Source organism: Formica exsecta, unplaced genomic scaffold (assembly GCF_003651465.1).
Source record: "Formica exsecta isolate Colony F162 unplaced genomic scaffold, ASM365146v1 scaffold116, whole genome shotgun sequence".
Classification (NCBI taxonomy): domain Eukaryota; kingdom Metazoa; phylum Arthropoda; class Insecta; order Hymenoptera; family Formicidae; genus Formica; species Formica exsecta.
In genome coordinates this window covers 545,090-569,568 of record NW_021848499.1, presented here as the reverse complement: position 1 = coordinate 569,568, position 24,479 = coordinate 545,090, and the positions used below count along the sequence as shown (strand labels likewise).

Here is a 24,479-nt window from a genome sequence, read left to right as displayed (position 1 = left end):
TTTCAATTTTGACTTTCTCATAGAGGAAGATATCTCAAAATTTACCAAAGTTACAGCGTGTATAGACATTTCTCAAAAAATTCAAAATTTTATGAAAAATGAACCCTTTCACCGATCCTCACCAAATTCAATACCAACCATCCTTTAATAATATTTTATTTATGTAAAAAAATTTAGCCCGATATCTCAAAAATTGCGAAAGTTACAAGTTGTACAATGCACATTCCATACATACATACGGACATATTTAAAAAATATGATTTTTCGACGTTTTGGAACATTCTAAATACGTTGACATAAAAAACACAAAAAAAAATTTTTGCACGAAAACAAAGCTTCCTTTTATGAGGAAGCAAAATTACAAAAATACAAGTGTGTTATGATACGTTTTAAAATTTTACTTGATCAATTTTGTGTGAGCTACTGTACGTATATCCTAGACGGATAAACATTAAACCCGTTGGAAAGAAACGATTGATCGTTATCCGATAATAGAAACAAAACAACTCAGCGAAGCGGCTAATACGCCACTCCAATTTCCAACGATGACAGAAAGTTTGCAGGGGAATAGTTGTTTAATGGGATGTAATAATAGTTTGCGGGTAATTAGTCCCGCGTTACGACTCGAAACCGGCCGAACGTAATCAGTTACAGAGTGTGTCGGTTCCGAATTCATTTAACGAATTGCTGTTTATTCGTCGGCATCCATAAAAAATATCTCTTATTTCCGGTAATAGTTTAGCATCTATGAACGGCACAACGGGTGGAAGGCGCTTCTGGAACCGACGCGTTTGTCGAGTATCACCGGCTAAATATTATTATCACGTCAGGGTAGAGATCCTGAAGGATGAGCAAACCTGCGCGCGGCATAGCCTCCGAGCGTTTCGTGATAAACTCATGGCACCGACGAGAGAGAACTTCATCTCGTGGGCGCCCATCAGCGACATCAAAGATGGCATGCCAGGCATACGCTCTCTAATGAGTTGAATCGCGGTAAGAGCGGAGACGCTCCCGCGTGCTTTCCGAGCGACGACGAATTCATTACGGACGGTGTTAAGAGACGGCGCAGTATTAGCAGCCACCGTCTCCGACAGCGCATACTCATTACCGCACCCGTTATTATTGACACCGTGCGTAAGGCAGATCGTTTTCTCCCCTTCTCTCTATCTCTCTTTCTCTCCCTTTTTTCTCTGCACAGCTTTCCACTGTAAATACTAAAATTGTACCAACGGGGTTAGTTACTATTCATTCGCGCTCGTTACTATTCACGGATAACAAGATGCTTTGCGTGAGAATGCGCGAGATAACACGATAATCTCGACGCCGCGAGCGTAGCCACAGTACGATTAAATAAATTTTGCGTCAGTAATTTTGCGTCAGGTAACGGACCGCGAAATCCTAACTTGATACTTAATGCTCATTGTATTTAAACAAATCATTATCATAATAAACAAAAAAAAAGACAACAGCAATCTCCTTAATATCATGAAAATAAATTAATCTATTTTAATATAGTGTTTGCGTATATATGCAGTTTCTCAATCGTATCATTAATATTCTATTAATCTTTCAATATTTCATATAAACGAGTTATCTTTGACGCAATATTCTCCGTTTAATGTTCTTCGGTTGTGACGAAATATGTTACGAAAAGATTAATTAATACCTACATAAAGTATCCCAGAATTCGCATGCAGCTGCTTTGAAACTGATTGAATAATTCGTACAGCATATTTTTTCTTCACAATATGGCAGTCATGCAATCCGAAGAAATAAATCGATTCCTTCACATATGCCTGCCTACTAGCAAAAGTTATCGGCGAGCCTCGCAGACGTATTGCGGAGCCGTAGTCTATTGATTGGTCGCGGGGATAATCTCGCACCGCCGACATTTATTATCCTCTTGGAGCAACGGAAGCAGGTAATCTCCGCAGTCTCCAAACCCTGGCACGCGCGAGATCCGATCTCCGTAACCAACGCACGCGGGGCCCGACGCCCATAACCATTAACAAATCTCGCGTAACGACGAGAACGAAATAAAGCGCTCTCATGAATCGGGCGTTTGATTCAAATAGCTACCGGGGATTTTATGGAGAACCGAAGAGTAAGAGAGGCAGTTCGTTCTCTGATATATATATATATATAGTACGAAGTAAAAAGAAAGAGGAAAAGAGAGTGCAAGAGGGGGTAGATTAGTGGTTGGATGGATGAAAGAGGGGCGCGCTCGTGCCACGCGAGCATTGCCCGCCTTGGAACTATACATGAATACTTCGAGGAGGGAACCGATAGAAAGCGAGGGAGAGAGAGAGAGAGAGAGAGAGAGAGAGAGAGGGAGAAAGAGAGAGAGGGAGGAAGCACTTATATTCTCCTACAAGTCCCATTATAATCCCGCGTGGTACGAAAAGATTAATTAATACCTACATAAAGTATCCCAGAATTCGCATGCAGCTGCTTTGAAACTGATTGAATAATTCGTACAGCATATTTTTTCTTCACAATATGGCAGTCATGCAATCCGAAGAAATAAATCGATTCCTTCACATATGCCTGCCTACTAGCAAAAGTTATCGGCGAGCCTCGCAGACGTATTGCGGAGCCGTAGTCTATTGATTGGTCGCGGGGATAATCTCGCACCGCCGACATTTATTATCCTCTTGGAGCAACGGAAGCAGGTAATCTCCGCAGTCTCCAAACCCTGGCACGCGCGAGATCCGATCTCCGTAACCAACGCACGCGGGGCCCGACGCCCATAACCATTAACAAATCTCGCGTAACGACGAGAACGAAATAAAGCGCTCTCATGAATCGGGCGTTTGATTCAAATAGCTACCGGGGATTTTATGGAGAACCGAAGAGTAAGAGAGGCAGTTCGTTCTCTGATATATATATATATATAGTACGAAGTAAAAAGAAAGAGGAAAAGAGAGTGCAAGAGGGGGTAGATTAGTGGTTGGATGGATGAAAGAGGGGCGCGCTCGTGCCACGCGAGCATTGCCCGCCTTGGAACTATACATGAATACTCCGAGGAGAGAACCTATAGAAAGCGAGGGAGAGAGAGAGAGAGAGAGAGAGAGAGAGAGAGAGAGGGAGAAAGAGAGAGAGGGAGGAAGCACTTATATTCTCCTACAAGTCCCATTATAATCCCGCGTGGGCCATAGTTGCGTAACGCGATCCCGCGTCTCCGCTCTCTAACGGAGAAAGATTACGTTGCATCGAGACAAATTGGCAGTGTAAGCGTCCCCCAACCCCTCCTTCACCCCTTATTAAGGAAGGGAGGTTTGAGATAGTCGAACCGATTGTTACCGGGTGTGTAGCGGTGCTGGCGGGTCGCGCGGACGAATCTTTCGAGGTGCAAGAGAGCCTCCACTCTTCGCCACCCTTCGTAGTCGCCAGCGAAGGGGCCGCTGGCCCGACAGAAGCCGGCCAAAGGCGTGTCAAATTACCGACTAACCCCCGAGGGTAACCGCGAGCCCACCTAAGCCCATAAGCGTACGCGTATTTACTCGTTCCTTTCTCGTATAACTTGATCGCGAGATCGCGACTTTGCTGGAAAAACCGCGAGTCTTTATCAGAATCATTTACCTGCTTAATAAAACTTTAAACCGGGAGCGATAATACATCAAGATTTATTGTTAAAAAATGAAAAGCCATTAACCAAACTAATTGCCAAATTTAACATATTATGATTGAATATGACATTAATATGACATAACATCTTTAATATCTATAAAGTGATATATGATTCTTAAAATTTTTAGTATTATAATCTGCTGTATTATTCATGTTTGTTGTCTTATTGTTAGAGTTATCGGAAATAAATGCGACAGACCTTTAACTAATTAATTAGGGACTATAAAATGCGTGTACTTGCGGGTTACTGGGCCTGTACGTACTGATTATCGCACCGAAATTACCAGCGAGTAGACAGTGTCGACAGTTGCTTCTTTCTATAACCGTCTGGTTTGCCGAGTGATAGTCGGATAGTTCGCAAGCAACCGCGGTAATTGGAGCATCCGCAAAAATACACGGCAGTTCTGGAATTTATAGAAAGAGTCGATTTTCTGTCGTTAAAATAAACGTTCTAGTATCATTAAACCCGATGCAATAGCGAGAGGATCGAAAACTTTGCACATCTACACATCTTGTTCTCTGTTTCAATATATATGTACTTCTCCAATTTGAATAGAAAAATTACTCGATTATTATAATTTCTAGGATCGGCAAGTCTTTCGTTTTCATTCTATTCACACTTCCAATTAATATACAAAGCGTTTTATAATTACTGATACTTTTTATCATAGAATAAATCAATTATAGGTCTCGTATATAAATAACTCCATCCGTTCGACAAGAGTTTCTATCGACAAAGGACACATCCATCAACTACTGATCAAAGAGTTAACTTATCGACCATCCGCTCTCAATACTATTCCAAATCACAATCGCCAAACATCCCGCCGTCTCTCGCATTCGCTCGCGTAAAATTAAGTAAATTGATTCGACAGACCTTTATGCGGCATCTTCCAGAAGGGCGGCTCGGGGGTGGGCGAGCAAGGGTTGGCCACCCCCGCGCCCAACAGGGTTCTTGCCGCGTGCAGCGCCGCCGCCGCAGCCTCCCTGCTCCGCGCTGCCGCAGCGCTCGGCGGATAATCCGAAGCGCTGTCACTTTCGGCGATACCGCCGCCACCGCTACCTCCGCAAGGACGAAGGTGCAGGCTCAGCCGACCGCCTCCACTGCCGCCTCCGCCGCCGCTGCCGCCGCCGCCGCCGTCTCCACCGCCGCCACCTCCGGCCACGCTAACACAGTGCTAAAATCATTCCGAATGGCACGGTCAAGTTTCTTCTGTATAATTTCCTCTTAACTCGAGACTGACTGTTGATATTTATGTGAAAGCATTAATTGAATACAACGTTATTCATTTTTATATAAAAGAGTAGATAATTATAAGTAGATATATATAACTATACTACTTGGATAATTGATGTAGCAAAAATCAAGATCTAATAATTATTCAGTAAAATGCATCTATTAAGTTTGTGCGATAGGTATATTTTTTGGAAAATTTTACTTATATAAAATCTCTCTATTTTTAATTTTCTTGAAACAGAAGTATAAACATACAATTTTATTTATATTAAATTGTGTTTATAATAGAGTACACAATATAGTAACATAATTATACAAACCAAATTTAAAAAATAAAAAAAGAGAAGAAGGTAATAATAGCGTTTTATATTTAAAACAAAAATCGAAGGCTGAAAATCCATCACCGTTTTCACAAAAAAAAAAAAAAAAAGAGAAAAACATGTTGCACATAAACATGTTAAAATACGTATAACATGCTATAACACCGATATCGTATTATCAGAGCTAAATAATATCGCCGATAATGCCGTAACTCTCACGGGGAATATATCGCGACGCGATGATTATTTAGTGCAGAGCGCGATCAAAAACCAATTTCAAGCATAACGACATAACGTATCGACAGCGTGGATTATTAACAGATGCGAGCGCGTTTCGATTTTACGTCATTCTTAATCGTATTATGAAATTTTTACTTTGCGGGAAAGAGAGTCCGCGTCAGCCGACGGCGGTGAATCACTTAGCCGATAGCAACAGCGTTGACGATTAACCGTGTAAAGCGCCCGATATTATTTTACATACATCATTTTACGTTTTTACAATGATAAATGATTTATAAATTCATGACAATTTACAGAAACTCAATTGATCCCTGTACCTATCCGCGGTGTGGAAGCAACGCGACACGATGCGTCGCACACGCCCTTCCGTACGCGTAAATAACGTGGCTTCAAAGAACATAATTCGAGGGATTATCGCCTGCGAAGCGCGGTAAATATTGGCGCCGTCGAAACTGGTTCGCCAAAAGCAAATTTCAAAGTGCGCCAAAAAATAAATAGCGCCCGAACAAATAATAAACATTGCCGTGTCGGCGGTAAATTTCCGAATTTTTCCAAGGGTGATTACATCCCGCATAAATTTGTTCGTATTAGTTCACGCACGGTAGATCTAGCGAGAATGTGTAAAATATCAAAGTGTTGTCAAAGATTTTTTCACGCTATCATAAAATTAAAACGATTATGATATATAATCGGAAAAATATGGATTACAAAATTAAATCTAATTTTTTCAGAAACAAGTATTTTTTTTTATTCTCGTATTTGCAATATAGTTAATAAAGTGACTCAATAATCGCGAATAAATTATAGATATTGATATGTTGCATAGTATTTCATATGTTGTAACAAAGTATCACTATATTCATAAGAGAGAGAGAGAGAGAGAGAAAGTAAATGTGCAGTATTATTGCACCTTAAAAATAATTATAAGTATATATCTATACTGTGACTTTGAAATAACGCATAATTATCGGTAGTTATTCTATTTTTACAATTGTACCCGGAAATGTATATTATATCTATATACATGAGAAATGAGTAGCACTCTCGTAACGATATGTAGCACAATTTACTTGCTATTTTATTTGCCTACCATTTATCAAAATTTTCCGATAATTAAACCATGTATTACATAAATAAAACTAATTAATGCAAATTATTTAAAACTATTTTCGAGAAATGTCATGAAAAAAAAATTTCTATGAAGAGAAATGATCTAATCGTACCACCGCACTATCGAATAATATACCTATAGTATCATCGAGACAATATCCTGACGATCGAGAAATCCGACATGTAGGCGCGAGCGCAGCGCATCTATGCGCATTCCGGCGTGCCCCTCGTCTCATCACGGTTAATCATCACACGCCGGCGTGTGTCGAGACGAGAGCGTTAATTGTCATTCGGCGCGGCTCGTAGATCATTAGCTCCTTTCAAGCCCAGTCGCGGTAACGTCACGACGGCCGACGGCAAAGCGGGGGACATCAATACCCGCGCCTGACCGGATCGAAAAGTGCAAGCTGTAAAGCGGCGAGCCAAGGGTCGTTAAACGGACGTGGTCGACCGCGAGATCATTCCGCTTCTCGTCGCGACTCATTCTCGAGATGCTACTTCTTAAGGAGAGAAAGAGAGAGAAATCGTACTCGTCGCTACGAGATCTCGATTGGATCCCGCTGTCAAAACGCGATTCCGCGCGAGTGGCAGAAAGATAAATAATTTAATCTTTGATGCTGTATATACATATATTGTACATACTTAACATTATGAGAAGACATTTCCTCGCGGTAGCAATCTATGTCACTTGATGAAAGAATAAAAATAAGTAGCAAAAGATCCATAAATATCACCGCATACAAATACATAGAATACACACGTTACGAAATGTATTCTACATCATATGTTAATGGATAATTTGTGATATCTAAATAAATTTCGTATTTCTTTTTGAGACATAATAGAATATCGGTGACACAAGCAAAGTTAAATAAATTTGCGTGTGCTACCTTTTAATAACAGCAATAAATCTTCAAATACTCTTTTTTATATCGACGAATATATGCCAGCCATAATTACAAGATTTCCAATTATCAATTATTTAAAAAATATAAAGGGATATAGGAATGGTAAGCTATTTCACATGGACACTACAGGATTTTTAGCTAGCGAGGCGCGAGATGAAATTACTGCCTCAGAACTATCCGGACATCTGGAGAACGCGACGTGCAGAACGCGACGGAGATCTGAGGAACAAGCTGCGCGTTTAGTCTCGTTGAAACGACACGACGCGCGCTACCTTCTCGGTACACAAAAGCGGAATATTTCGCAGACGACCTGCGTCTCGTCGAGCGCGAAAGGCGGAAGTTTAAGCATGATGCATTAATTTACGCCAATTAGAATGCCGGCAGTAAACTGCGAGCGCGTACATTCGCACTACGTCACGCTAATTCGAATTGGATACACAAGTTAATCGTTTTTAATTCTCCGACGCATTTCATACGTGCACTACAATGAATAACTATCAGATATATATCACATTTCTCTATATAATAATATAATGTGATTTTTTTTCTAGAGAATGAGAGAGAAACACTAAATTTAATAATTTTTTAGTCTTAAATTAAGACAATTTATTGAAACTAATATCTTTTGATTAATAATATTTTGTGTATCAATATTCTCTTTCTTTCTCTCTCTCTCTCTCTCTCTCTCTCTTTCTCTTTAATATACATTATAAATATATATTTTTTGATGAGATAAAGATTTATAATTATACGTCACATAATTACAGAGAAAATTGATTAGACATTCCTGTGCAAAACACGAAACGTTAACATCAATCAATTTAACCGAAAAACCACAAGAGAAGAGACTCAAAATTAGTGAATAATTGAGATTAAGATTTTTCTCAGCTTTGTCCTTTTTTCCCTCCGCCTTCAGCGCTTTAGGCACGACAAAGGGCTTTTCATGAAATCTCTGAAGTACGCGAACGCTTTCTTTGTCAAGCACTAGAGAAGAGACATCTGTTATTTTCCAAGATTGTATCACTTTCAATGAGCAAAACGTGTTCGTTTCTTTCGTCTAGAAATAATATCAACAATGTGTCTCTCGAATAAACATGCAAGCTGAAACAATGTAAAAAAAACTCAAATATTGTATTATATGGAATTCTATACAGAGCTACATAAAAAATTACTTCTGATGAAATATAATTTAATGCGCTCTTCTTTCATAATTCCCCTTTAAAAATTGCAAGTGCTGTTTACGAAAAAGATAATAAAAACGTTGCGATTTACTCATTAAAATTTAAATATAAAGAATAATGAAAGAGAGAGAGAGAGAGAGAGAAACTGCAAAATATGCAAAAAGCTGCAAAATATTAAAACCCACATTTATTGATAATTTTTTTATATATTTGCGATAGTAAAATTCTCTATATAATAGTGAAATATAATAAATTATAGTGAATTATAGTTATACAATAAAGACGTAAAATGTAAGAGGACAATAATAACAGAATGACCAATGAAAATTTTTCTCTCGTTTTTCGCTCTCTTTAAAACGTAATTTCATCGTACAAGTTTTATCAACGAGTTACACAAACTCCAAATTCAAATTGATCCTGGAACGAGATCATAATAGAACGAATATAATAATAGAACATAAATAGAGCGTCTCTTGTACGTTAAAAAACCGAAGCTCTCATAAAAAGCACAGCGATATTGCCTCTCGCACTTTCGTCAAACAAGTGCGATGCATTCCGCTTGCAATCGACAGCTTTTTTTCGCGATCATAATGAGGTACTCGGTCGTTAACAACGCCATTGTGCCACGCGCAATTTGTAGCTAACCGTCGCACCACGCCGTGCGCCCAAGTTATTACCTCTATTTCGGTTTATTACAGTTTTCTATAGGTAGTAAGAGGCAATTCTGCAGGGAAAATTCGTTTCCTTCCCACCGTTGTTGTCGAGCAACAAAATATATTTCTTTGCACTTATTATATAAATGAAATAAAAAAATCTCGTAATTTTGTAAATCAAACCTTGCTTAAACCGAAAAAAAACATACATCATAAAAATCTGTAACTCTTAGTCATGGAAATAGTCTATTTATAAATACAAAACAATTGTGATAAAATCCACATATGTAATTTGTAGTAAATCACTTTTCTCAAAGATTTTATGTGTTACATATCGTTAAAACCGTTTATATCCAACCGTATACAAATTATATAGAATAATCAGAAAAATATATGGAAAATATAATAAGGATATTACATTTATAATGAAGCAATTTACACTAAAAAAGTCATAAATATTCTTTAATATTCAGACTTTGTATTTGTAATTGATTATATGAAATTCTAAACATTGAAATTAATTTATTAAATTGACAATTGCGGTTTACTTGTAATTCTTTTTTCTAAAAGTAATAATTATTTAATTATATCAGTAATCAGTTGTCAGGAATTAATATAGCGCTAATATAAAAAGTCCGACGGCTATTTGCAGCACACAAAGTGCTTCAGAAATGAGAAGAGATATTATTCATCCATTAAAAAACAAGAACAATGTGATTTAAAAAGGAAATACGGAAACCCCCCTTGGTTTTTTTTTTTCATAGAATCATTATACAAATACTATAATAAATGAAAGTATTATACTTGACAATGGATAATTATATCCAAAATAATTGAAATTTGAACATAAATCACAATTAGCTAACTAATATAAGCTTTGTTTTTAACATTTTACTAACCACACGTTTCAGGGAAAAGCCTGTGTGCGTCTGCAAATAAAATTCTTAAACTTACACAGTGCCGATAAAATGTTAAGAAATCCCGTTTAATTTTTCATCGCAAATTGAATGCGAACGTACCGTGTCGAGAATGGCCGTGGTCAGGCCGGATCCAGGCACCAGCTGAAAGCACAATCCGCGACGACGTTGCTCCGTTCACGATACTTTCTCGGCACAGCTCCCGTGGATCGGAGCTCTCGAGCTCCTCAGTTTGCCGCGCCGATGAAGGAATCTCAAGGAATCAGCTGTCGACGAGTGGATATGCGGCGATTCAACTTCTGATCTCACTGTTACACTAGAATTGCACAGTTTAACGAGAGTGCATCGAATCTCGCCACGTTGAATCCACACTGTTGACGATTAAACGCGGATTGTTGCTGTCAATTTTGAACGAGGCACGATGACAGATCCGAGAGACCGGGACCACGTCCTCAAGGTCGCGGCGAGGTCTTGTCAAGCGAGAAGAGCGCGCAAATAACGTTCAAATCGACGCCGTACCCCGCGTTAAAATAGAAACAAGAATATCCAGGAGCTGTCTTCTCACGATAACGCTTTCCGGGTACGAGCGTGGAGAAGCGCGGGCTCTTCTCGGCGGTTTATCGAAGTTTATCGCGCCTGGCTGGCTGCGGACGAGATGCTGCGAGCCGGAGTGCAGTTGAACGCGCGGCGTCGGTGGAGAGGAAAGAAGCACGTGCCCGACTCCCAAAACAGGGGTGCAGTGACGCGTCGCTGCTGCGGTGCGCGGCGCCCGATTGACCACCAGAGTCTGCCTTCCCGCATGCGGAGATCCCTGCCGCACGATTTCGGCACCCCCACCCCTAAGCGCGTTCCCTCGTACACACCGTCTCCCTTCGGTCGGTGTTGTCCCTGTTCTCTCCCCTGCTGCGCCTCATGCCGTCTCTGTTCCTCATCCTTTCTCCTTTCTCCCCCGTTCACTCTCCTTCTCTCTTCTTCGTTCTGTACAAGCCGAGTGTCGACCAGGCAGTTGCCTTGCCTCCGGGCAACGTTGCCCCTGACGAGGCTTCTCGACCAGGACCAGCGCTGGTATCTGGGTGGAGCCATACCATCGGTGGCGTGGCCGCGGCTCGTCATGCTCGCCGACAGTGGGGATAAACTACAATCGTGCCGCGCAGCTCGACTCGGCTTGGCGTCGCGCAACTCCAAGCGGCGCTTTTGATGCGGCCCGATCACCGCGATCTGACATTCTACCATGGAGGCGGTGCCTATCATGGGCGGTGCTCCGTTCCCCGGTCTGATCGGGGAACCCCGACGACGCCATTGTTTTCGGCGCGGGATGCTGCGGAACGCAGCGCGTGCGAGGTTCACGCCGACGCCCGGCGTCGCGACGCCACTCTCGCACGCAACGCCGTCGCCGGCCGTCGCCCGTCGTCGTCCGACCGTCTCTTTCTCTATCTACTTCTGCCGAGCCGTTCCGCCAGGATTTTTCGCACCGACGAGGTAAGTCTGTTGTTGTGTGCACGCGTGAGTGTGTGAAAAAAAATGCGAAATTAGGATACTACTTGAGTCTCGCGTAAATTTCTTTCCTCCGCGCGGGCGACTCCGATTCCTTTGTCTTTTTCTCATTCGCTATCCTTTTGTCAAAGTGACATGTTATAATGCTGCAGTGGAATAATTGAAATATTTATTCGAAAATTTTAAACTTATTTCAAATTTTAACGTTTATTGAATCTACTATTCAATGTTGTATTGAACTTTGATCATATATTTGATTCTACTACAATTTATTAAATTAATAAAAAAAAATTGTTTTATTATCTTCTTTAACAATTAAGATTTACATCTGAAATGAGTTTCCTATCAGACAGATTACTTTCGCAGTGTTGATTAGTTTATTTCTTTGCAATTACAAATAATATGAATGAATTTTAATTTGTTGATTTTATTGAGCTTGATTTTTTTCACGATCTTACCCATTCATACATATTTTGAATACAAGGTGGATAAGAATAGTTTGACGCGTGGATGGACGTCGAGTTTGACATCCTGATGCCGTTTTCACGCGTAGCATCCATCATGCAATCATCGTCATAATCCACCCTCCGATTTATCTGCCTTCGGCAATCCGTCCGATTTTTTTATCTCCGATTTTGTCTATATATGCAGTCGCATATATGCATGAGCATTGTGTTAGTACATGGAACTTCATCCAACCCTCTTCCGGCACCCCTTTTCTCTTGCTTTTATTTTATCTTTCACGTTTTCTCCGTATATATATATATGTATATAATTTATGATATAATATTTATACTACACACACACAAGGCATTAAATAAAAAGAATGCTTTATTGTGCTTATTCTAAAAACGTAAAACTTAGAATATATTACAATAAAAACGTAATCATTATTTCTAATCTGTAAATTCAATAAATGAATAATTAGAGTAGGTATTTTTCGGCAGGAAAATAATTTCCATAAGTGATTGAAAAAATCTCTATGGAATCTGTGATTTATTGTCAAAGGGATCAATGCAAGTGTTAGATTACGAAAAGAGAGAGAAAGAGAGAGAAAAAGAGCATCCATCATGCAATCATCGTCATAATCCACCCTCCGATTTATCTGCCTTCGGCAATCCGTCCGATTTTTTTATCTCCGATTTTGTCTATATATGCAGTCGCATATATGCATGAGCATTGTGTTAGTACATGGAACTTCATCCAACCCTCTTCCGGCACCCCTTTTCTCTTGCTTTTATTTTATCTTTCACGTTTTCTCCGTATATATATATATATAAGTGTGGGTTGACATAAGAGAGACGCGGTAGGATTCCGCTAAAAGAACCCACTCTAATGAGAGATAATGGCTGCTGCGAATAAAAACCGGCGTTTGCTCTTTCTTTGAGAATTAGCGAGCGCTTTAAAATGATTACCTCGCATACAAAGCAAGTCGCACAAAACAGTTGCGCGGAATTAAAACAAATGCATTTTTGTAATATATATTTAGTAAATAAAGCTGATGGTTGAGTTGAAAGGTAATATTTACTTTTGAATCTGTGATTTATTGTCAAAGGGATCAATGCAAGTGTTAGATTACGAAAAGAGAGAGAGAGAGAGAGAGAAAAAGAGATCAACCCCTTCGCTTAAAATAAATACCGTAAGAGAGTCGAGATTTCTTTGCTCGGTCGGATGGAACAGGTGGGTCCAATTAGGCGCCAATTACCTGCGTATCTAGCTCTTTCTCACCAGCGTGGCAATCGGCGCGATTAACGACGCGCTCGGGGGAAATAATGCAGCAAAAAATATGCAACATAGATACAATGTGAGCCGTCGAGAAAGTTGCATCCAGTCGACGCGCAAATTATTTCATCATTCGTCGCGCCGTATAAAATCTCCTCCCATCGCTCGCGAAAAAAATCTCGTCGACTACCAATTATTTTTATATTCGAAAAGCGCATGTATGCTTGCCGATTGTTCGTACCAATCATAACTTCACATTGTCAGCATTATACGACGGAAAATTGATTTTACAATACGATTTTATCCCACACGTTGTCCCCTGCCATTAGTAATGTGCGAGTGGAAATAAAAAAACTGCATCAGCCTGATATAACCGTCGATAAAAGCATTTGACATTTATAATAAAATAAATTGAAGTTCGTAGAAGACAAAAGTAGGAGAAAAAAAAATATCGCACGAGATCTTATATTCTCAAATTATATAAAAATTTCTTTTAATATTCATTTATTTTTTCTGTTTTCAAGAGATCTTTAAATTCTCACAAATAAATTTTTTCTCTCTTCTCTCTTTCTCTCTCTCTCTCTCTCTCCCGCTTTCTCTTTTTCTCTTTACATATATATTTACACAATAAAAAACTGAGAAGAAGGATTAAAAGTTATCTAAACGTTGTAGGATCAGTTGGATTTGTGTGCATTTGTACCAAGTATTGTAGTAATTTCCCGAATTAAAGCGTTACTTTATCATGAATATACACGCAAGGATAGTACATAGTCGCAGAGTAGGTACTTAATTATCAGGCAAGGTGATCTTGCTACCCTCGCGACACTAAATACGTGTATCCGACCGAGTATGCAATTAATCAGCCAGGCGTGATTAATCGAAGCCGGAGCACGAGAATCGATGTCGTGCGTAGAACGTTCAACGAAAGATCTGTCCTGTCTGGCCTTCAAAGCAACCGATAAAAGAGAGGACTATAGTTAACGAGGGATGACAACATAAGCGATTCAGCGAAAAGTTGCAAAATAAAAATGCAAAAACGTCGAATGATAGACAGATTAACGCGGAAGAGATAAGGTTTTAAATCTTTAAAGAAATATACGTGAATATTTTAGCGAAAAAATTTCCTGTGTTTATTAATCAATTTCATTTTTTGTGTGGCTACTTTTATTTTTAAAGTAACTTAAATCAAACTTTGAAGGTTTTAATTGCATCTTAACTTTTTTACCGCTGAATTACATCGTTTACCTCTATATAATATTTAAAAAATATATATTTTCTTTTAATTTGTGTGTATATATTGTGTGTTAATACTTTAAAATTTGACTTATGTAAGATTTATCTCTAACATAAGATAAATACATATATCACGTTTCAAGGAACAATTTATCGAGAGGATTTCAACGTACTGCACTTTTTCCAATCGGATTCGCAAAATTGCAAAAACGATATCAATCGGAGAGTATGCGAAAACTATTAGGATAATAACGTCTTTAGTATTATATCCACGCTAATATTCCCAGCTAGTATAGGTAGGTTTCGGTTGATAGCCATGAAACACGGGGTAGCAAGTCGCTGTCAAAGTTCGGTAGCGTGTCTTTCGACACGGTTCTCGTGTATCTTTCGGCTTTAGCCACCGCGTACAATTGGATTTATCAAGTCGGAATCGAAACGCGACAAATCCCATGTGTACGTGCGTTTGTCTACGATATATAACATTGACATTTCGGATAATCGCTGATGCAAAACTAAGTTAATTAAAATATATATAGTTCTCTTTCTTATTGATACAATTGTCCAAATATGTCTAAATACATTGAAAAAATAAAATAATTTATAAATAATAGATAAATCTTTTTTTCTCTCTTTATCATTGTCGTATAATATTATTCCAAACTGTTATATTATTTTTTCATCAATTTTTTTGCGGTATCGTTCGCAAATTTGTATATGCGGATTTCGTATATTTCTGCCTATTACTGTATCGAATATATTGTACGAAACAACTAACGCTTAGCAGTATTTTTAATCGAGCCGATTTCATACGTAACAGTGTTATTCGAACGTTTAACATGAACAGAATACTATCGAGGCCGCATTGTTGGCAGCATTTTCATCCGAAGCATTTACAATTCCTCTTTATTGCCTTTCGGCTTATCCGGATTGCGCCTCGCGCATTTACGAGTTGTATTTCATCCTGATAATCGCCATTAAGTTAACGAACTGCAATACGGACATTTGAACGCATGGAACACGCGGATTAATGTACATTAATAAAATTATCCGTGTGAACAATGGATTATGCGCTCGCGGGCTTTAAATGTGTCGTTCCACGACAAAAAGAGATCGGCGCAATGTGATTATCGGAACAAAAAAAATTACGCGGAACAAAGATACGCCGCCGAGAATAATAATTACAATTTGCCAGTAATTGATTTAGCCATGTACGTATAATAACAACAGCGGTAACAATCGAGCAATTTACTACAAACGCGATATCTGCTTTTATTCCGTGTACATTCCTGTCGTTTCAGAAAAATATATATGTATAATGATGTAAATATATAATTAATACGCAAGTTATATATAACGAGTAGCATTTCGTATAAACAATAGCGAATGAATGAGCGCGAGGACATATGTATATTTTTGAATACCCAGTAATGTGTTAATCGGTTATTCATGCACAAGAATGAGTACAAGCTGCGCCTCGATATCCGGCGCTCTTTAAAGGCCAACTTTGCCGAAACATAGTTACCCTCGCGAAACTTTCGCCGCCGAACCTATCGGATTACTCTCCGCGCGATCGCCCTTCTACGAGTTACGCTCGTTACGCGGAAATCGGGGACCCGTAAAACACGGCGGCGTTAGGTGAATTTTATTATTCTCTGATTTCAGGCTTCGGCGCCCGGCGACGCGGATCTCGCAGCAAGTGCATCTCTTTGCGGCGAACGGGGCGCCCGACATCGCGGTGTAATCAGACACCGGCGCAAGAAGGAAGACGGGGATGTAGAGACGTAAATGTAATTGGAAACATCCGAGAGGGAGATTTGCCTCTCGTTTCTGATCCACGCCGCGCGGCTTTGCCTGTTTCCATTCTTCCTTCGGACCATACGTCGCAAATGCAAGCGCCATGCCGCCGCTTTATCTCGCGTTCATCTGCGAACTTTCGCGAGGTATGATAACTTACGGAAATATGTGTATCTTTTCGGGACAGATTGTCATCTTTTGGAATTGCTGACTATTAAATATAAAAGACTCTCGCAGTAATAAAGATTGATATGCTAGAGATGCAATTATCGTTGATCGTAATTAAAGGGATATGAATACGGCTCGCTCTATAATTACGCAATTTTTCAGATATTAATAATATGTTTTTTTTTACGCGACTTTTTTCAAAGATATTATATTTACGCGGAGAGTTTCACACGACATACGCATGGCTAAGGGAGAAAAGCGCTTTCTTTGTGACGACGTTTACCATTACGTACGTGCAGCTTTGTAAATGGCAGGGCGCGCGCGCCACGCATGATTAAGCAGAGCCCGGCGATAATGCGCTGCGTGCGGCTCTTCGGCGTAAAGAAGGTGTAAATACCTCTGGATGATTCCTCGTCCAAGGATCGAAGCGGATCGCGCAAAGGGAGCCGACACGGAGGCGGCTCCTTTCTCGTCGATAGTTTCAATGGAGAGTTTTTCTCATAGAGAGCCACTCGCGTCCCCCTTCTCTCTCTCACTCTTTCTCCCTTTTTCCGTCCCTCTTCGTGCCGAGGTACGCGTGTGCACGGAAAACGATAAAAAAGACGAGATCTCAAAAGGTACGCGGAGCACCGCCTCTGATGAATGCCGCAACCAGTTGGCCACCATGTTTTCCCTCCGCCGGTGTGTGTACGCCCTACTCTCCGAAACATCCCCTGTGCCGCGTCCCTCCGTATGCCGACTTCCAACCCCTCGCAAAACCGCGATTGAACCCTTGTACATCCAGCGCGTACATACTGCGTATACTATGGCATACAGAGATGATTTTACTTGCGCTTTGTGAACGAGGAATAGGTAACTTGTACAGTTGTCGAGCAATGCTGCAGAAATGCACACTAATAAATTGAATTTGCAACCAGTGATTTTAGAGCAAGAATGAAAAATTATTGATATGCTTCGCAGGAGAGGATGCACGCTCTATTTATATAGTATATATAATGTGACTGGTAAAAAACATTGACATGTATAATGATAAAAAAAAAGAGAAAAAAAAAGAAAGGGAGAGAAGCCAAACAACAAAGCTCTAAATGAACATCTGGATAAATACTGATTAAAATTCTTTAATCAATCATATCTGCCAGTTATAAAAATATTACGTTATCGTCTTCAGTTTAAGAACGCGAAAAGATCGCTCGCGAAAAAAGCGCTCTTCGGTTTTATTACTTCGTAATAACGGATCGGACGTATACAAAGTGCACGACGGGGAGAGAAGAAAGGGCAAAGATGAAGGAAGGAAAGCACAGAAGAAGATAGTGAAAAAGAAAAAAAAAGACGACGCGGACAGAGAGCGAGAGGAAGAGAAAGCCGGCCGATAAACAAACTGCCGAGGATCGCGGCACTTTAATCTTCCTTTAGAGGCATCGGCCGCTCTTTGCGGCGTTGAATGAAAAGAGAGCAGGAGTGGAGGAGGGAGGGAGACCCGACCCCACCATCCCATCTCTCCCTCCTCGATGCACTCGACCCCGCGACTCATTATGGCAACATGCGGTAAGTATGCTCGTGTTTAAGTCTCGGTTCTACCCTTCGGGCGAAGGCTACCCCAAACGACGTCTCAGTATTAGTTACACGTGTATATGTGCCCGTTGTAAAAAAGCGATAGTCGAGAGCCAGGAACACGACGAAGGTTACCGCATTACGGCACTGTCGAAACCGGCGGGGCCGGGGACAGGGTGGAGGAGCATCCCTTATTTCGCGGCGGGGCTCGTTGCACGGCTCGGCGCATCCGAATAGTCTCACTCCCTTGATCCGGGGTTCCAGGTGGTTCCTGACCCCCTCTCTCTCTCCCCCGGACATACTCTCGAAAATTAGGCATCGTGGATACTGAGCCGATGGTATGCGTTTTACAGCTGCGACGCGATAGAAACGGCCAGAAAGCGGCGCGCGTGTCTATATCTTTGTCCTTCTAGTCCTCGCCTTTAAAAAGTACGATACTTTCGGTATTCTGTTAAATTAACTATAGGTACAAAGCTTAAAAATGTATCTGAAATGATATTGATTTGATATAATGTGTTTAAATTAAGTTGAATTTTTATGGAAATTTAATGAAGTTAATAAGTAGAAAAAAAAAATTATTTACATTATTAGAGTTTACAGAAGAATAAATATTAAAGAAGGTATACTCATTTCGAAACATTGGAGTTTAAACTTGAAGTTAAACTATCTTCTTGGGTACTACGAAATTTATAAGAAAAAAAAAAAAAGAAATGAAATATAAATATGTATTCCCATAAACTTTCTTAGCCACTTTTGCAGTTGGAATACATTGACGAAACTCCGTAATATACTTCTTACGAAAACTTTCATTGAAACTTGAAATTCTACAATTTAAGATAAGCCATCTTTGTAAATATAAAAAAAATAAGCATCTACATAACCGAATATGTAATTCCTGCGAAAAAGCCCGCGACAAACGTGGAATGAGGTTTTTATCAAGTAAATCAAAACCGAAAATCAAACGATTGCAATTGGACGTAAATGCAGAATGCGAATAAGCTCCATTGTGTCTATCGCTACTTCGAGCAATATTTCGCGCGGATAGCGCTTAAATTCTCAGAGAGTGCGATCAGGTAAGAGAAGAAGAGAGGCGGCCAGAGAGAACATGGGATACCGAGGCCCGGAGATAATCCCGATGGTGATGGCGACCAATGCCGACGTGGTGGGACTTACCCCCACTTCTTGTACCGAGTGTTAACCCCCGGGTAAGAGGCAACGATACCGCCGAGGTCTGAAAGGCCGCTGCGAATAACGCGCTTACGCGCGATCATCCGACCGCGATTCTCGATGCCCGTGACAGATCGTGCCGCGGCGTCCTTGTGAATATCGCGGGGCTAAAGCCTGCGCTAAAGAGCGAAAAGAGCCCGGATGGAAAGGAGGGAGAGGGGCGCTAAGTCTTTCGTGGATGGTCGGGCGCGCGCTTCGTCTCGACGACAATACGGTGTAGATTACTTTTCAGAATAGGCGGCGTGACGTAAACGCGTCCCGGCGGTTTTCCTTCGCGAACAATGCCCGTGTTTACCAACACAATTTGGCTCGGATTTAGGCGCAAATGTATGTGCGCCTAGATAGCGTAGAATATATCTAGCTTTATCCTATATATACGCAAATGTCTATATTTATTGTTATATTTACATTGGCAAATATTAAATTTTTTCATAAAATGTTATTGAAATAGAAAATAATAAACAACAGCAGGAGGATTAGAATTACTTATATTATTGATCACAAAAAATATTCAACTGACTAAATGATATTCATATGTAATATTAGTTACACGAAAAATATGAAAAATATTGACGTAATATTTTCTATAATAAAAATCCGATCTTTTTAATTTCATCATTTCTGGAAGTATTCAGTTATCCTCTTAGTTTAACCTTCCAGAAATGCAGTTGTGGTTGAACAGGTTTGGTAGCCGAGAAGACGCATCATACGGTGAATAATATTATTTCACGCGGCATGATATTAACGCGGACATCTCAAGAAGTTAGAAAAGGGTCGAGCACAGCGCACCGCGATCGAGATTGATTTGATCTACCTCCGACAGGGTGCCAGACGAAACGATATGCCTGGATATTGGAGCCTGATGAAGGCTTCTCGAATGTCGCATCGGACAGAGAGCAGCAGAAAAAAAAGAGAGAGAGAGAAAATAGGAGACGAAGAGAGAAAGAAAGACAGAAGCTGATCGAAATAGAATGGGAGACTGAGCGAGAGGGACGCATTCCTAGACAGCTTACCGGGACAACCATCGTATCAGCTATCGCACAGTTTCTCACATCCAGAGGTGGCGGATTTGTTTCTGCCTCTTATCCTGTACCGTAAGGCGCAGTTTCTTGAAAGTTGCGGCTCTCTGTACAAAGATACCCTTGAAGAAGCAACAACGGTGTCATCTTCGAAGAATTTGAAACTACCAAGATCACGTGGCATTGTTGTGTATGCTGCTTTATGTTATCTCTTGAAATTATCGGATACCTAAAACATAATTAATGTATAAAATGTATTGAATAATAATTAACATTTTATATTCTTTATATGTACATCGTTTAAATATTATATTTTTCATATTCTGTATGTTAAATAATACGATAATAATGAAATTTTAAATTTTTATTATTATTAAAGATGAGTCGCCGGGGCTTTTCACGATTTATGCGTAAGAAGCGACAATCGCTCAAGTATTCATTGTCATTATCCTTGTATTATCCCGACCCGTTAAAACGATCAGCGTAACGCGTCTATAAAACATAGCACTTATCTGAATCCTTAACGGTAGATGGGGGTGAAAGCGCCGATATTTATGGAGTACTGATTACATCGTATAATAGCAAGTCGACTCACTGGGCGCGCTCCCCCAATGCATAGATCCCTCTTCCATTACAAAAAGCCAGCCGAGTGTGAAGTATTATCATACAAATATAATCCTCCCTCGCGACTCTCTGTTCGAAGAAATAATATTTGTTCCGATCGTACGACCAATTATCTTAACTTGTGCGATATGTTAACGTGCATATATATGCATACATGGGAGAGAGATATCCCATATAGATATTCCTCTCCTTCGATTATCGTGTATGTGTATAGGCGAATAAATGCATTCATTCGCGACATTTAATATAGATGCATTTCTTCGATCTTTATATTGTTGTCAAAAATATGTCTTTTTATATCACGTTTTATAAAAAATTTATTGTCAATGATAATTGTATGTATGCTTTTTTAAATTGCCTAAAATAATGAATAAAGAGTACTTTTCTACAAATATAAAATATGTATAATGTTTATTAAAATTCTATATATATTATTTTTTGCCATCTTTCTAGCATTTTTTATCTCATATTTTCTATTTATGGAAGAGAAAAGATGTTATACTCTGTGATTTTTATATAAAAAAAAAGAAACATTTCACGATTGGCTTGGTCTTACCAAGGAAATGTCGTTCCGTTAGATCACCTATTTCCAATATCGAAGAAATGTCTGATACATGGTGATACGTAAAGATACAAGGCAGGTTGTGTAAAGGGCGAGTTGTGCGAAAATAGAAGAAATCTCAGAGATCATATTCGCTTATTCGACCGCGGTGTATAACTGACGACGTTAATATAACCGTTTTGGTTTTTTTCTAATTCTCTACGAAACAGTTGGCTCTCTGATTAGTCATCTGCGCGAGAACGACCATATATCATACATGAAAAAATTGATTCGACAATGATTCGTTTTCTCCATGGCTCGAAGTGAAATCGCCCGTGAGAATCTTTTAAATCAATCTACACGACGGCATTTATCGAGGCACATCCCTCAATCTCACTGGATTTTGGATAGTAACGCATGTCCAAGGCATTAGAAGCAGAATCGATGGTCCTGGGATTTCTTTCTACATGGATATTTGTCTCTGCACTTGTTCGTATAGCGGAACATTGACGTAAATCTCGGCTTAACGTTCTGTCTATAATTTCTTCTACCATTGTTATTATATGATAATATTTGGAAGAGTTAAATCACAAAACAATCAAAAATATATAAGGTTATTATTTTTGTTATTATCTTTGGTTAAACTAATCGACGAATATTTATAAAGCTTTTATAAAAATAAAATTATTGCAAATGTTTATATATTTATGTATTTTAAAAAACAGTCTTTATTGGTTTAAATTTAAAATTATTTTTATTTCAGAAAACCGCTGCATATATGTATTGAAATTCATTAATATTTTATGTTTACAAAAACGTCTTTGTATTAAATCCAGTACAAAGCATTTTGTTTAGTTTTCTGACAAGTCGTCACATAAGCTAGTGCAGTTTCATCCACATTTTGTCGAATCACTGGCAGCAACTAAAATAGTAGCATTCAAATTAGATGCCTCGTTTCCTCTCGCGGGGCTTCCCTCCCGCCGTGTGACAGATATATCGAGAATTAACATCGTCGAAAATGGAAAAAAGTGCGCGGGATATGGTAGCAGAAGAGACAGGACCTTGTTCCTCCGAAAGACTCCGAGACTCTCGGCATCGGCAAAGCATTCCTCATGTCAGAACATCGCTGTGCATCTAATCTTCGGCGAAGAGGGAATTGGACGAGGTCAGCGGGGTGCTTCCACGAGAGGCTACTGGTTTCTCGTTCGTTTGTGCCCTCGTCAAACTCGGGAGCTCGTGTGCTCATCCTCGGGAAGATGTCTCAACGTGAACCCCGCGCCCCGCTACGTCCGTCTCCAATGTCCGCACGAATTTCAGCGGTGACTTCGCGACCCAACCTGCGCATAGGAAAAGGAAAGAGGAAACCCGACTCCTTTTTTTCGAAGAACATTGTGAAGGGCATTAGTTGGAGGTGGAATGAGACAGGTCATTCCGAGACCCAAATTGATATGAAGAAAACCAACTCATACAGGTAGCCCGGTACCGATACAGGTACAGGTATCGGTCGGTTGAGCTCATCGGTGGCCTTACTAAAAACCAAATTACTTTTTTTAGTCAATCAAAATACATAAATGCAAATTCTAAAAGGAGGTACGTTAAGGCAATTGAAATGTAAGGAGTTACAGGATACAAAGTCGTTTTTTCGAACAAAATAATTTATTAAAATATTCGTAGATCTTGATTGTAAAAATTTAGATTGCAATACAAGGTGATATAAGAGGTGACGAAATATGATACGGACAAAATCTTTGAAATGTTACTTCGACTATTTCTCGATTTCTCGATGGCATACGAGACATCGGCGTAGAAGATTATACGCGAATCCTTCTTGCAGTCGCGTTCGTCGTATGACAACGAGATCACTCAGTCCGGTGACAGGGGTGCGTCCGACCGCGTTCTGGTGTACGCGTGATGAGAAAGACGATGGTGACAGGACGAGGAAGCGAGTGAGGTTAGAGGAGACATACGTTCGAGAGGCAGAAAGAGAAAAGACGAACACGGAGCAGCAGTGGACAAACGGACCACCCCGTCTGCGAGCGATCATGTCCCGATCACGTAAACTAGCCGCCCCCTCATCCATCATGCCTTCGTCATGCGCTATCACATGTTACCAGTCTCTCTGCCAAGCTTCTCTCCTCTAATAATTCTTTTTCTGCCGCATCTCCTCTCTCGCGACGTCGCAAATTGGCGCAGGAGAACGCGTGGAACTGGTTGCATCGACCGGTCACCATCCTCAATCGCACAACATATAAAATGGATCATATATTTATCATATGTTTCTGTGACGTTTATATGTAAAAAATCTGCAATTAATTTTTTTCCAATGAAGAGAGAAAGATTTTTATTGTGTATGTGTGTGTGAACATAATAAATATATTTCATAAATATTTTAATAGCAAAATTTAAAAAATGTAGAAAAAATTGTAGAGAATCTATGAATAAAAGAGATCTTATTTCATATAATATATTATAAAAATATAAAACATAAAAACTATAAATTATAGAATTTTTTTAGAAAAAATTGAGAAAAAAATATTATGAAGAATTATTTTCTTATTGTCACTCGTTTTTTGTGTATTTATTTGCAATCTGATTTCACAAATTAAGACTGCCAACACCGATAATTACGAATTGTAATAATACGGTTAACGCACTTTATTCAGGTTGTACGGTTCCATAATTCCATGTTGTACGTTTGGAGTGGCTTTCATAACTCGGGTAGCAGCAATCCGGCGTTCTCCGCTGGACAGTGGATCGCTAATTGCTGATTGATCATTTCTGAATAACGCAATTAACCGAGCGAGATGTCTGCGCGATTGCAAAGGGAATATCAAGCGGATTGCGAAAAGGGTGCTTTAAGTCGGCGACTCGAGACAAGAGGCTTCTGCAATAGCCTGCAATAATCAACTC

The 24,479-nt window shown here is 39.8% G+C and overlaps 1 protein-coding gene and 1 long non-coding RNA gene across 2 annotated transcripts in view; one reads left to right on the top strand and one right to left on the bottom strand.

Moving 5' to 3' along the window:
- LOC115239155 (paired box protein Pax-6-like) overlaps positions 1–11,447 on the bottom strand; it is a 41,366-nt gene extending 29,919 nt beyond the window's left edge. Inside the window, exons 1-3 of the mRNA XM_029813520.1 lie at positions 11,181–11,447; positions 4,508–4,808; positions 3,894–4,034 (exon numbers count right to left, since the gene is read on the bottom strand). Coding sequence (XP_029669380.1) covers positions 3,894–4,034; positions 4,508–4,808; positions 11,181–11,447 — 709 coding nt within the window. The remainder of the gene's footprint in view (positions 1–3,893; positions 4,035–4,507; positions 4,809–11,180) is intronic.
- A 53-nt stretch (positions 11,448–11,500) lies between these two features.
- LOC115239320 lies at positions 11,501–20,284 on the top strand. The gene is made up of 2 exons (XR_003884619.1): positions 11,501–11,675; positions 16,308–20,284. It is a non-coding gene; the product is annotated as an uncharacterized LOC115239320 (long non-coding RNA).
- The last annotated feature ends 4,195 nt before the right edge of the window (positions 20,285–24,479 follow it).